General features: G+C 44.2%; 1 protein-coding gene across 1 annotated transcript in view; it reads left to right on the top strand.

The window, feature by feature from the left end:
• Nucleotides 1-13,569, top strand: part of LOC143934033 (ras-interacting protein 1-like) — a 104,749-nt gene that overhangs the window by 56,445 nt on the left and 34,735 nt on the right. The window contains 2 exon segments of the mRNA XM_077457280.1: nucleotides 7,335-7,486; nucleotides 8,917-9,032. Of these exon segments, the coding sequence (XP_077313406.1) occupies nucleotides 7,335-7,486; nucleotides 8,917-9,032 (268 nt within the window).

Raw genomic sequence — 13,569 nt, 5'->3', positions numbered from 1 at the left:
TTAGTGTACAACACCATTGCAAAGTAAAATCAAGCACAACAGGCACAGACAGGAGCAATAGAAATATTTGTATTGGGACACGATACCCAACAGTCTCTTATTACTACTTAAACGCTTTACAATCTGTTTCTGAATACCTGGGAGAATTATGAATACTAGTAGCATTTTCATATAGTCTTTCTTTTATAACTTTATAATTTTAAGCTTAGTGGTCCCTTAATCTTGGATAAACAAAATGAATGCAGATTTTAGTCTCGTTTGGTTGATTTTTTTACTCTTGTATATATTTTTTATTTCATTTTTGGCAGTCTTAGCCTGGTAAATGCCATCCAAATGCTTATATGCATTACAAGGAATTTTGTGTATTTTTAAAAACAATTGAATAAACCTTCTTGCCTTCACAGCATGTTACAAAGCCTTGCAATAAAAAAAGCATTATGTATATATATATATATTGTCTTTTGTGACCATGTGTGATGTCTTGATAGCGGAAATCAATAAACATTTTTAGTGTTGCATTGTCCCATTATGTGACATGCTATGTGTTTCTTCATACTATTTGATATAGTAACACACGGTAACATCTGTGTCTTTATACAATTTATATGGAATTCCCAGCTGGACCTTAAACAGAAATGAGTGTTTGTTCTTTATTTGTATATAGAATGATTATTTCACTGTGTCCTGGCTTTCACAATGAATATGCATTGTGTTTCAGATGTTTTATTCATGGTACTTTAAACACATAGAACCAAGAATTTGAGACGCTGGGCCCATCCTGTTTATTAGTTTCCCTAGTGTGTAAAAGTTCACACCATTTTTGATCCTCTGCTCTATTTATTTTTGTTCCTAGCCGCCTTATGTCACTTAATCGTTCATAATACAAAGTGTTTTCTCAAAATAATTAATGACACTTTCTTTAAAATATTTGCTTTGTCTACGGTTGTGAACCATTTTTCATCGAAGTCTTACATGAGGCTCATAGGTGACACTGGGCTTTGCTCTATAGTTAGTGGAATTAAAGTGATGTAAAGTCTCTTTTGTTTTTCTATAAAAATAAAAAACATGTTATACTTAACTGCCTTGCTGCAGTGGTGTTGCATAGGGCAGCTTGGATTCTCTTCTTTTTGGGTCCCTCTTTTGTGCTCCTGGCTCCTCCCTCCTGTTGAGTGCCCCCACAGCAAGCAGCTTGCTATGGGGTCACCCATTCAGACATGGAGCTGCAGTTCGGCCCCACCCCCCTCTCTCTCTCTCCTGATTTGCTAACCGACTTTGACAGCAGCGGGAGCCAATCGCATCACTGCTGTGTCTCAGTCAATCAGGAAGGAGAGTCCTGGATGGCCAAGACACTCAGAGCCCATTCACACAGGGGCAACTCCTGATCCGACTTCAGGTCGCCCCTAGTCGCCTCAGGTCGCCTCAGGTCGGACAACATTTAAAAATCAATGTAAGTGAATGAGAGCCGTGTTAATGCACACTACTGAAGTCGCTCCGACTTCAAAAAAGGTTCCTGTACTACTTCTATCCGACTTGTAGGCGACCGGTACCCATTGATTTCAATGGAGGTCGCCTCCAAGTCGGATCTCTGTCTATACGGAGGCGACTTTGACAGAATTATCAGCTCTCAAGAGGGAACTCCACGGCAAATTTCTGAAAAAAATTTGGCGTGGGTTCCCCCTCCGAGAGCATACCAGGCCCTTAGGTCTGGTATGGATTCCAAGGGGAACCCCCTACGCCGAAAAAACGGCGTGGGGGTCCCCCCCAGATCCACACCAGACCCTTATCCGAGCACGCTACCCGGCCGGCCAGGAAAGGGGGTGGGGACGAGCGGGCGGCCCCCCCCCTCCTGAGCCGTACCAGGCCGCGTGCCCTCAACATGGGGGGGTGCCTTGGGGGAGGGGGGGCGTGCGGCCCCCCCACCCCAAAGCACCTTGTCCCCATGTTGATGAGGACAAGGGCCTCTTCCCGACAACCCTGGCCGTTGGTTGTCGGGGTCTGCGGGCGGGGGGCTTATCGGAATCCGGGAGCCCCCTTTAATAAGGGGGCCCCCGGATACCGGCCCCCCACCCTATGTGAATGAGTATGGGGTACAATGTACCCCTACCCATTCACCTGTGAAATAAAGTACAATAAAACACACAACACAGAGAAAAAGTATTTTATTGCACAGCCGGGGGTCTTCCGTCTTCGGGGGTCTTCTCGCCGGACTCCTCCGCTATGTGTGTGTAGCTCTTTTGCCAGCGGAGGAGTCCGGCTTTCTTCCTCCCCGCCGCCGGCCTCTTCTCCCGACTTCGGGGGTCTTGTCCCCCTCTTCGGTTCTTCTGCCGGGCCACCGCGCCTGGTCCGGTGGCCCGGTCTTCTGTCGCCGTCTTCCGTTCTTCTGTCGCCGCCTTCGGTTCTTCTGCCGGGCCACCGCGCCTTCTTATAGCTCTTTTACAGGCGGTGGCCCGGTCTTCCGTCGCCGCCGCCGCCGCCTTCCGTTCTTCTCCTTCTTCTTCTCCTGGAGATGTTGACTCGACGAGCTCTCCGGCCACAATGCCAGGGACGCGCTCCGCTGCCTCTTATATAGGGACAATGGGGCGGTGTCACATGGGTTGATGTCACATGGGTTGGTCACATGGGTTGATGTCACATGGTGACCCCGCCCCCTTACCATGTGACATCAACCCATGTGACCAACCCATGTGACATCAACCCATGTGACACCGCCCCATTGTCCCTATATAAGAGGCAGCGGAGCGCGTCCCTGGCATTGTGGCCGGAGAGCTCGTCGAGTCAACATCTCCAGGAGAAGAAGAAGGAGAAGAACGGAAGGCGGCGGCGGCGGCGACGGAAGACCGGGCCACCGCCTGTAAAAGAGCTATAAGAAGGCGCGGTGGCCCGGCAGAAGAACCGAAGGCGGCGACAGAAGAACGGAAGACGGCGACAGAAGACCGGGCCACCGGACCAGGCGCGGTGGCCCGGCAGAAGAACCGAAGAGGGGGACAAGACCCCCGAAGTCGGGAGAAGAGGCCGGCGGCGGGGAGGAAGAAAGCCGGACTCCTCCGCTGGCAAAAGAGCTACACACACATAGCGGAGGAGTCCGGCGAGAAGACCCCCGAAGACGGAAGACCCCCGGCTGTGCAATAAAATACTTTTTCTCTGTGTTGTGTGTTTTATTGTACTTTATTTCACAGGTGAATGGGTAGGGGTACATTGTACCCCATACTCATTCACATAGGGTGGGGGGCCGGTATCCGGGGGCCCCCTTATTAAAGGGGGCTCCCGGATTCCGATAAGCCCCCCGCCCGCAGACCCCGACAACCAACGGCCAGGGTTGTCGGGAAGAGGCCCTTGTCCTCATCAACATGGGGACAAGGTGCTTTGGGGTGGGGGGGGCCGCACGCCCCCCTCCCCCAAGGCACCCCCCCATGTTGAGGGCACGCGGCCTGGTACGGCTCAGGAGGGGGGGGGCCGCCCGCTCGTCCCCACCCCCTTTCCTAGCCGGCCGGGTAGCGTGCTCGGATAAGGGTCTGGTGTGGATCTGGGGGGGACCCCCACGCCGTTTTTTCGGCGTAGGGGGTTCCCCTTGGAATCCATACCAGACCTAAGGACCTGGTATGCTCTCGGAGGGGGAACCCACGCCAAATTTTTTTCAGAAATTTGCCGTGGAGTTTCCCCTTGAGCTCATTCTCTGCTTGGCCGCGGCAAAAGTCGCCTGGCCTGGGGCGACTTGTAAGTCGTCCCAAGTCGCGCTTGAAGTCATCACAAGTCGTTTTGAAGTCGTCCCAAGTCGCCGCTGTCAAGTCGTGTCCAAGTAGCCTGATCAAGTCGCCTACAAGTCGTGTTGCCCCTGTGTGAATGGGCTCTCATGGACATCACTGGACTCTATCCAGATAGGGCTCCAGTAAGTATTAGAGGGGCTGAGGGGGGGCTGCTGCACACAGAAGGCTTTTTATCTTAATGCATAGAATGCATTAAGATAACAAAAAAAAGCTTCTGACTTTACAACCCCTTTAAACATAAAAAGTTAAGATTTGCTATGTTATAGGGACATTTTAGGAAAGGAATTGTCCTGTAGCAGTACCCTAAAAAGCCCTAAATTGTCCTTTAGCAGTACCCTAAAGAAAGCATTATCTTTTTTCTGGAATTCCTCATAAAAAATATCAGTGCACTCTCTTGTGCCAAAACCCCAATAGCTATGTATCTGCAGCGTGAGATCTAAGGCACTGCCGCTTCTGCCTGCTAGTAGCATGAGATTTGAGGTAAGATTTGGTGGTTACTGTGCTGCTCACAGAGTTGAAATCTCTGATGGAAGAAAACGAAGCTCTGTCTCTACCAAGATGGCCCCTTTAACACAAAGACACAATCCATGTCCGTAATGGGGAAAGATCAGCTGCAGGAAGACCACAGGCAAAAAGGGTGACACTTCCTTGCCTTCTGCCTGCCTATTTTTTAGCCACGGCTTTCATTTCCTCTTCAAGAGCCATAAAAGAGAGCTTTTTCTTTTATTTTGACTTGCTTGCAAAGTTGCACCAGCCCACTAATTCTGCTTCAGGCAGGCGACTGAAGGCTAAGCCACTCCTTTTTCTTTTTTCTTTGTGGGCACCATCTATTTTAGGGCTTTGAACTTTGGCATTTGGGAAACTGATTTTTTTTCCCCACACACAAGTCAGTAGCAAACACCACTTTAACCATTTTAGGACCGCCCCATGCACATATACTGCAAAATCATGTACCTGTACATGATTTTGTTCTTTGGCTCCGGGGTGCGCGCCACTGGAGCCCCACTCCCGCTGTGATTGGACACAGCATTAGCCAAGCAGGGAGTCTGATGGATGCGATGTCCGCCTGGGACCCGTTGATCGTTTTGAGGAGAGGCAGAACAGCGGTCTGCCTATGTAAACAAGATAGCTCACCGTTCTGACAGAGGAGAAAATGGAGATCTTGTCTTTCTGCTAAGCAGAAACATGAATCTCTGTTTTGCTTTAGTCAAAGCACATCCCCCACAGTTTGAAAGTACCCCCTAGGGACACATTAACCCTTTGATCTCCCCTGATGTTAAATCCTTCCCTGCCAGTGTCAGGACAGTGCATTTTTCTTAGCACTGATAATAATGTCACCGGTTCCCAAAAAATGTCAGTTAGGTGTCTGATTTGTCTGCCGCAATGTCACTGTCCCACTAAAAATTGCTGATTGCTGCCATTACTAATAAGAAAAAAATATCCTATAGTTTGTAGACCTTATAACTTTTGTGCAAACCAATCAATATATATATATATATATATATATATATATATATATATATATATATATATATATATATATATATATATATATATATATATATATATTTAACAAAAATATGTAGCAGAATACATATTGACCTAAATTGATGAAGACATTTCATTTGTTACTTTTTTTTATTGGGTATGTTTTATAGCAGAAAGTCAAAAATATATTTATATATTTTTCTAAATTGTCAGTCTTTTTTGTTTATAACGCAAAGAATAAAAACACAGAGGGGATAAATACTCAAAAACACAGAGGCTACTCAAAAGAAAGCTATATTTGTGGAAAAAAATGGACATCAATTTTATTTGGGTACAATGTTGCACAACCGCGCAATTGTCAGTTAAAGCAACGCAATGCTGTATCGCAAAAAATGGCCTGGTCAGGAAGGAGGTAACACCTTCCAGAGCTGAAGTGGGTAAGCAGCTTAGAAGCAGGTCAGAATGAGGCTAGAACCACCTTTGAAGAAACTCAGCAAGATATCAGAGGAACCTCAAACTGATCTGAAATAAAAACTAAAAGCATGCTTCATGTGCCCATGTACACAAGACTTTGGTCGGGCCATAGGATGAGTAAATTTCTTTATTGCAAATTTGGGTTGTGCTGCAAACAAGTCAGTGTTGATGGGGGAATCCCTCCTGCGGAGCCATTGTATTCTCCCGGCGGGGGAAGCCATCCCTGCCAGAAGAACACAGTGATTATTCTATAATAGCTGCTAGCAATAATCACATTGGGTACCTTCAGCCTGACCATACATGGTTCTAATCTCGTTTGGTTCAGCAGCAACCAGGTGATAATTGAACTGTCTTTGGTGGGCTTTACACATCAGCAAAAAGTACAGCTAATGTAAGAAATCATTATCTCAAACATTGTTTAGTGTATCTTAATCCTTAGCTTTATTATAAAAAATTTAGGAAATACTGCTCTCGTAAAAGCCTATCTATCCTTGCCAGTTTGGAAGGTAGGTCTCAGTAGTGAGTCCCTCTTTGTTGAAGGACTGCTGGCTTGAGGTGTTGCAAAACAATCACACCAGATTCTTTGTCTTTTGCATGTCTGAAATATTCTAATTATACTTGAACATAGTAATAGTAAATGTACCCAAATGTATTTCTATATACACAATAGTTGGTGGAGTGATGACCATTAAAAGATTGTATAGTGCACGGGGTAGGAAAAGGAAAATGGAGGGGGGTGGGGGAAGGAGGGAAGGGGAGGAGGGGGGAAGAAGGGGAAAGGGGGGAAAAAGGGACAAAATGGAGGGGTTGAAATGGGGGGGAAGGGAAGGGGGAAGGGAGGGGATGCTCGGGAAGGATATGGAAGGAAAAGGAAGGGGAGTTGGGGGGAATTCAGTTTCAGAGATTCTGATGGATCCACCTGCGTCCACTAGAATAAAACAATGTATCTGAATTAGTTTGAATAATTTGTTATGTTGTTACGTTATTTTGGATGCTTTAAACATTAACAAAAGGCCCAAAATATCGCATCCTGTCATCCAAATAAAAATAATTAATATGAATGAATTTGTTGCTTTAGTTTTTTTCGGATTTATTTTTCTCCACTGCAGATAAAGCAATAGAGCTTGGTCAAGGACATTCACTAGGAGTCAGTTGGAAAGTCATGTTGTTTCTTTTAGAACAAGTTTTTATCCAGTTACAAATAGTTTTTTAACAAATCTTAAAAATATTTTTTTCCTTGTACAATATACAGTGTGTACTTTGTAGCTAAATCTATGACTATGGGTGTATCTACAAAACATAATGACATTTTTTTACCACTTGAATGCTTTTCTTATTTTCCTTACCATATTTTAATGTTTTATTTGAATGTTTTATTTGTTCACCAAAGCTTGCGTGCTACAGTGACATAATATCAGTTAGTTGGTGATTGTTGACATTCATTGTTTGGAGTTTAAAGGCTTCTACTGTATGTGTACTGATGAAAAGCTCTTTTCCTGACACTTTTCTGTAGATTGACTGTTTTTTTTTTTTCCTCCTGAAATAAAGATTGCTTCTGGTTGAGTTTCTTGATAAAAATGATAAGAACATTTTTGTTGATTATTTCAGCCAACAAGACAAAAGTTTCTTGAGTACATTGGGGATTGAGGAGGTGGCCACTGATCTTCGACCTTTAATGCTATGGATGGCAAATTCCATGGAACTTCTCAATTTTGTTCAGAAGAAAATCCTAGATATGGAAAAAGAATGGGATTCAGAAGGTTTATATTGTTTATAAATATTCACTTTTATGTATTTTTATTAAAAGGCATTGCATCCAAATCTTACAGTATTTTTCAGCTTCTGCCAAGAACCTGTAAGGGCAAAGAAGGGATTAATGGGGGCTTCCAGATGCCTATCAAGAGAATCCTTAAAAGAGGGAACATTTTCAATAGGCACTGTAAGGTGCTAATTGGGAAGTGAAATGCGCCAAAAAACGTTATAGACAAAATGGCAGGGGTTACCACAATAAAGCAAAAAGCTCAGAAAATCTTCTGCCTGTAAAACAGCACAGTGTGCTACACACTGTGAATTGTAGTATTAAAAGTAACGGACCAGTGCAAACATAGATGGAGACTCTGTTTTACCTTATCCAGGATGCTGGGCCTACTAAGGGTCCAGGCTTCAACTTTCACGGTGGGCATAACCCCGAATGGGTCTTAAAGCGTTATTAAAACCAAAAATAAAATATATTGCAGCGTACCAATAATTACATGTGGTGACTGCATTTGTTTTTCCCCAGAGTACACACTCGGGGTAATCAATCTGGTATCTATTATACAGCTGAGACAGTAAGCAGTCAAAACTTTAAAAAAAAGCATAAAAGAAAAGAATTGAATAGTTAAAAGAGAAAAATAATTCTCTAGAGAACAGGTCCATCACCTAGGCTACTAGGGAGAATGTAGACTCTTACGAAGTGGGTGAGGTCATATGTGTGCTCTAGGGGTGGCTCTAGCAAGTTTTTTGCCAGTGTCCAATTACCTGATGGTAACCTGCATATCATCCATAGCTTATGAATATCAATCCTATGTCCAATGTATTATATCTTGCGGAATAGAATAGACTAGAAGTCCTCTGATGCTATGATTAGTGGCCAAGGCCAGATTTACTATTACACACAGAAGGCAGGGGCCTATAGGGCGCAGGTGCAAAAAAGTTAGCTGTAGAGATGCTGATTGCACATTTTTTTTCTATAATTAGTGCAAATTCTCATCTCCTATAAAATAATTTACCATAAATAAATATATTCTAAGCCTTGTTAGGACCACCAAACTAAAAAAACTTTTGTGTCACTGAAGTGATCCTAGCGGAGGTGTGTTACACCAAAACCTGTGTACCTGCAGGCTCCACTAATCCAAATACAGATCTATAAGTGTAGGCTACTGAGAATGAATCTACAAATGCAACTTAAAAGGGAGACATAAATATTGACTGCAGTTTTTAATAAAATACTACTATATAGTGCATATTTTCTAAGAAGAATGATGAGAGAGAATAAGCAGAAATGTGTGATCAGCAGTAGTAAAGACTATGAGCAGAACTGTTGCAATGTACTACGTATATAATCAGGATGATGATGATAAGAAAAAACATTGCTACTAGCAACTATTACTTTTACTTCTGTAATAAAAATAATAATTCTTTCTTCCAGCATCTTCCCAGGATGCTTTGCTTTCAAGTGACCTGGAGGCATGCGAGGAGTCTATGGCCCTTCTTGATGAAGTCATTATGTATACCTTCCAACAGTGTGTGTATTACCTTACTAAGGTATGGAAGATAGTTTTATTATATGTGGCAATCATTTACAGGTACTTTAAGTGCTACTAAACCCACAACAGTAAAATCAGTCTGTATATATAGTAAAGCATGCTTGTTATACCCCCTGTGGAACATAAGGGGCTAATCCTCTGCATTGTGTAAAAAGGCTTTTTGATCCTATCTTACCTGATCCTCCCCTTCTTCCACTGCCCCCTAATAATTTCCTGATAACACAGAGTCTATGGAGTCAGGCTGCACATGCTCAGTGTGGTGTATTTTGATAGTTATTTTTTTTTCTTGGGAGGGTGCATGTGATCAGCACAGGGCCAATTAACTCTGTCCAGACAGAGAGTCAGGGGTCCTGTAGTCTCAAAGGATAGTCAGAAAACTCCTCTTACAAGCTTTAACCAGTCCTCGGCTGGACACTGACAGAAGTCACAAGACTGCTATATACTACTGATGAGAAAAGGTATTTAACAGTTTATATATACTAAAATAATTGCATTTCCATGTTCTGCTTACTGTGGGAGACCAGATATAGTGAATCAGGGTCCTGGGTTTAGTAACACTTTCATAGTGCTGATTGTAGTTACGATATCGCATCAATCATTTAAGCTTTTAGGATTTGTTTTTGTAAATGCACTACATAATGTAAATGTTTTTATTTTTTTCTGTCATGGCCCCTCTATAGAGTGTGTTGCTAACTATGGTCTATGATAATAACAATTTCTGCACACCATGCACATCCTATGTTAATGACTAAAACAAAATACTTGTACTTAATAATATGCCTTCTAAGTGCTCTTTGGCGTTCAGGCACCACAATCCTCAAGTAATCTGCATGTCATGGGGTTGTGGTTGCCATGCATACAGATGACCTGTGGGATGGAGTCTGTCCACTCAGCAGTAACCTCACTCCAGGTGGGAGAGTTTCTATCCTCCGTTGATACAAAGGACATGTATTTACTCGTACCTACCTTTCAGCCTCATCAGAGGTTTCTGCGAGTTGCAATACAGGAGCGTAATTTTCAGCTTGTTGCTCTACCCTTCGGGCTTGCTACAGCTCCCCGGGTGTTCACAAAGGTCCTAGCACCTGTATTGGGTCTTTTAAGGGCCCAAGGGATCCTGGTGCTTGGGTAACTGGACAACCTTCTGCTCAGAGATCACTCACTAAAGGCTCTAGAACAGAGCATAACATGCACATTGCGGTATTTGGAAAGCTTAGGCTGGATCATAAATACAGAAAAGTCAACCTTGAGACCAGCTCAAAGTCTAAAGTATTTGTCTGATCCTAGATATGGTCCAAGCAAGAGTACTGGTGAGCCACCCGCAAGGATCTGTGCCCTGAAGGATCAGGTGCATCAGATAAGGGGCACCAGACAACCCTCCATTCGGCTCTGTATGAGTTTTCTAGGGAGGATGTTATCCTCCTTCGAGGCTTTGCCCTATGCCCAGTTTCATTCCAGGCCTCTACAACAAGACATCTTGTTGGCTTGGAACAGGAGAGGACAAGCCCTGGATTATCCAATGTTTTTATCTGTTCAGGCACGCTTAAGCCTAAACTGGTGGTTTCAGGATCAGAACCTGTGAAAGGGAAGATCCTTCCTCCTGGTAACTTGGAGAGTACTGACTACAGATGCCAGTCTCTCAGGCTGGGGTGTGACCCTAGAAGGGCTCACAGCTCAGGGGAAAGGGTCAAGAGGACAGAACAGATCCTGCCCATCAATGTGCTGGAATTACGGGCAGTACGTCTAGCCATATGGTCCTGGACGATGGAGCTTCAGGACTGCCCTATAGTTCAGTCCCAACAATGCCACTGCAGTGGCCTATATAAACCACCAAGGCGGTACCAGGAGTTGTTCAGCTTTGAAGGAGGTGAACCACATACTAGCCTGGGCAGAGGGACATGTGCTGATTCTATCGGCAGTCCATATCCCGGGAGTAGAGAATTGGAAGTCAGATTATCTCAGCCAACAGCAGATCTGCCCGGCGAAATGGTCTCTACACCCAGGGGTGTTCCAGGGAATTTGCCAATGCTGGGGATGGTCAGAGATTGACCTACTGGCATGCAGGTTAAATAACAAGCTACAGTAGTTTGAGTCCCGAAAAAGAGATCCTCTGGCAATTAGAACAGATGCTCTGGTAGTTCCATGGAGCCAGTACTCCCTGGTCTATGCTTTCCTTCTGATCCCTCTCCTTCCACATTTGTTGCACAGGATTCGGAGAGAGGAAGTTCCAGACATTCTGATGGCACCAGCCTGGCCCAGAAGGCCCTGGTTCCCGAAGATTGTGAGACTGACAATAGACGGGCCATGGACGCTTCCATGTTGCTCCAATCTACTGTCTCAAGGTCCTATATTTCACCCCAATTTACAGTCTCTAAATTTGACGGCATGGCTATTGAAGCCAGGATGCTAAAGGACAGTGGCATCTTAGGACCAGTGGTGTCTGCCCTAGTGAATGCTAGAAAAGCTGTCACTAGGAAGATCTATCATGAGGTCTGGAAGACTTATATTGCTTGTTGTGAAGCCAAAAAATGGCATCCTCGGAAATACGTGATTGGGAGAATTCTCTATTTTCTACAGTCAGCTGTGGAAATCAAATTGGCTTTGAGTACAATCAGAGGTCAAGTTTTGGCCTATCAGTATTCTTCCAAAGACCTTTAGCCTCTCATTCACTGATCCAAACCTTTATGCAGGGGGCAAATAGCTTGCTTCTCCCCATTAGGTCACCTATGTGTTCTTGGGACTTGAACTTGTTGCTGTCTATGTTAGAAAGACAACCATTTGAGCCTATAAAGGAAATTCCATTAGACTTGCTTGTCACGCAAGCTAGCCTTCTTGATGGCCATCACCTCGGCTAGAAGGGTGTCGGAGTTGGTGGCCCTTTCATGCAGGGAACCATACAGGGAACCATACTTGATCCTTCACCACGACAGGGTTATGTTACTATTCCATACTTTTTGCCAAAACTGGTGTCAGCCTTTCATTAAATCAGGACGTTATTTTGCTTTCTTTTTTCTCTCAGCCTCGTTCGGCAGAAGGGAGACGATTCTTTGGACGTTGTCCAGGCAGTCAAGGCTTATTTGTCTAGATCTGTGGAGATCTAAGTATCAGACACCTTTTTTGTTTTACCAAAAGGACCCAAGAAGGGGCAGGCAGCTTCCAAAGCTTCCATTGCCAATTGAGTCCGTCAATTGGTCATTCAGGCCTATGGTGTGAAACGTAAAGCTCCTGACTTTAGGATGAGAGCTCATTCTATCGGGGGTGTAGGAACCTCCTGGGATTTTTTCCATCAGGTATCTGTGACTCAGATTTGTAAGGCTGCTGTCAGGGCTGAGCTCAGCCCTTCCTTCTCTGAGCTGGCTGCTCAGCTGTTGTCTAATTGCCAGCTCCTATCTCTCCACAGTTACTCAGGATGATATCCTGTTCATCAGTCCTGCCTACTTAAGCCGTCCAGTCCAGAGCATCTCTGCCTTCACCTTGGTCAACATCATAGAAAATATCTCCTGTGATCCTGTTCAAGACTTGCTTTGCTGACATCCCTTCTGGCTCCAGATCCTGCTTGCTGTTCCACTACATCAATCCCTGACTTCTGGCTTGGCTGACTATCTGTTCCGGTTACTGAACTTTGGCTATGTTTTGACTATGTTTGTTCTTTTTTACTTTTACTATTAAACAAGTGTGATTTAAACTGTACTTCTGTTTCGGCCTGATTTCCTGGTTTCTGACAGCTGCTACCTGGTCTTCAGTGCATGCGTTCACAAAATTTTATCAAGTGGATGTTCGAGCAGCCAAGGATTCGGCTTTCGGCTGCAGGGGTGTGTAAGGTCTGATGGCTATTGTTTGGCAGAGTGTCTCTCTGCCCTCAAGGCATCACATCAGGTAATGAATATTAGCCTAACTCTGTGTCCCATGATGTATGAAAAAGAAAATAGGATTTTTTCATCATACTTACCTGTAAAATCCTTTTCTTTGAGTACATCATGAGAAACAGAGGTCCCTCCCCTCTTTTTGAGGATTTGGTGCTTGAAGTACTTCCTGTATGGGAGGGGTTATATAGGGAACCACTTCCTTGTTAAATACCTTTTTATCTACCAGTGTCCATTGACCTGGAGATGAAGTATAACCCAGTAGGTCCCATGATGTACTTTTACAGGTAAGTATGATGAAAAAATACAATTTTTTGTTCCAAATATGTGTAAAACATTGTTCATAAAAGACATAGACAATACAATAACCCTCCCTCAAAAACCTCCCACAGAATAACAGATCAAACAAATCAGTTAGATAGGTAGTTTACAACTAGATTTGCAGATAACACATCAGGTGTCTTCTGTGGGTAGGCAGTCTTAGTTACATAGTTAGTTAGGTAGAATAAAGTCACCAGTCCATCCAGTTCAACCTGAGTGAGTGTGTCTACAGTTGTCCCTATCCCTGTACATTGTACATCACACACTCACATCGGTCCCTACCTTCAAGGAGCCCACAATCCAATTAACCTACCATGTCCTTTGGAGTGTGGGAGGAAACTGGAGTACCCGGAG

This window comes from Lithobates pipiens, unplaced genomic scaffold, assembly GCF_037356315.1.
Source record: "Lithobates pipiens isolate NorthernLeopardFrog02 unplaced genomic scaffold, aLitPip1_a1.2 Scaffold_27, whole genome shotgun sequence".
NCBI lineage: Eukaryota > Metazoa > Chordata > Amphibia > Anura > Ranidae > Lithobates > Lithobates pipiens.
This window is presented reverse-complemented; position numbering and strand designations above follow the sequence as displayed.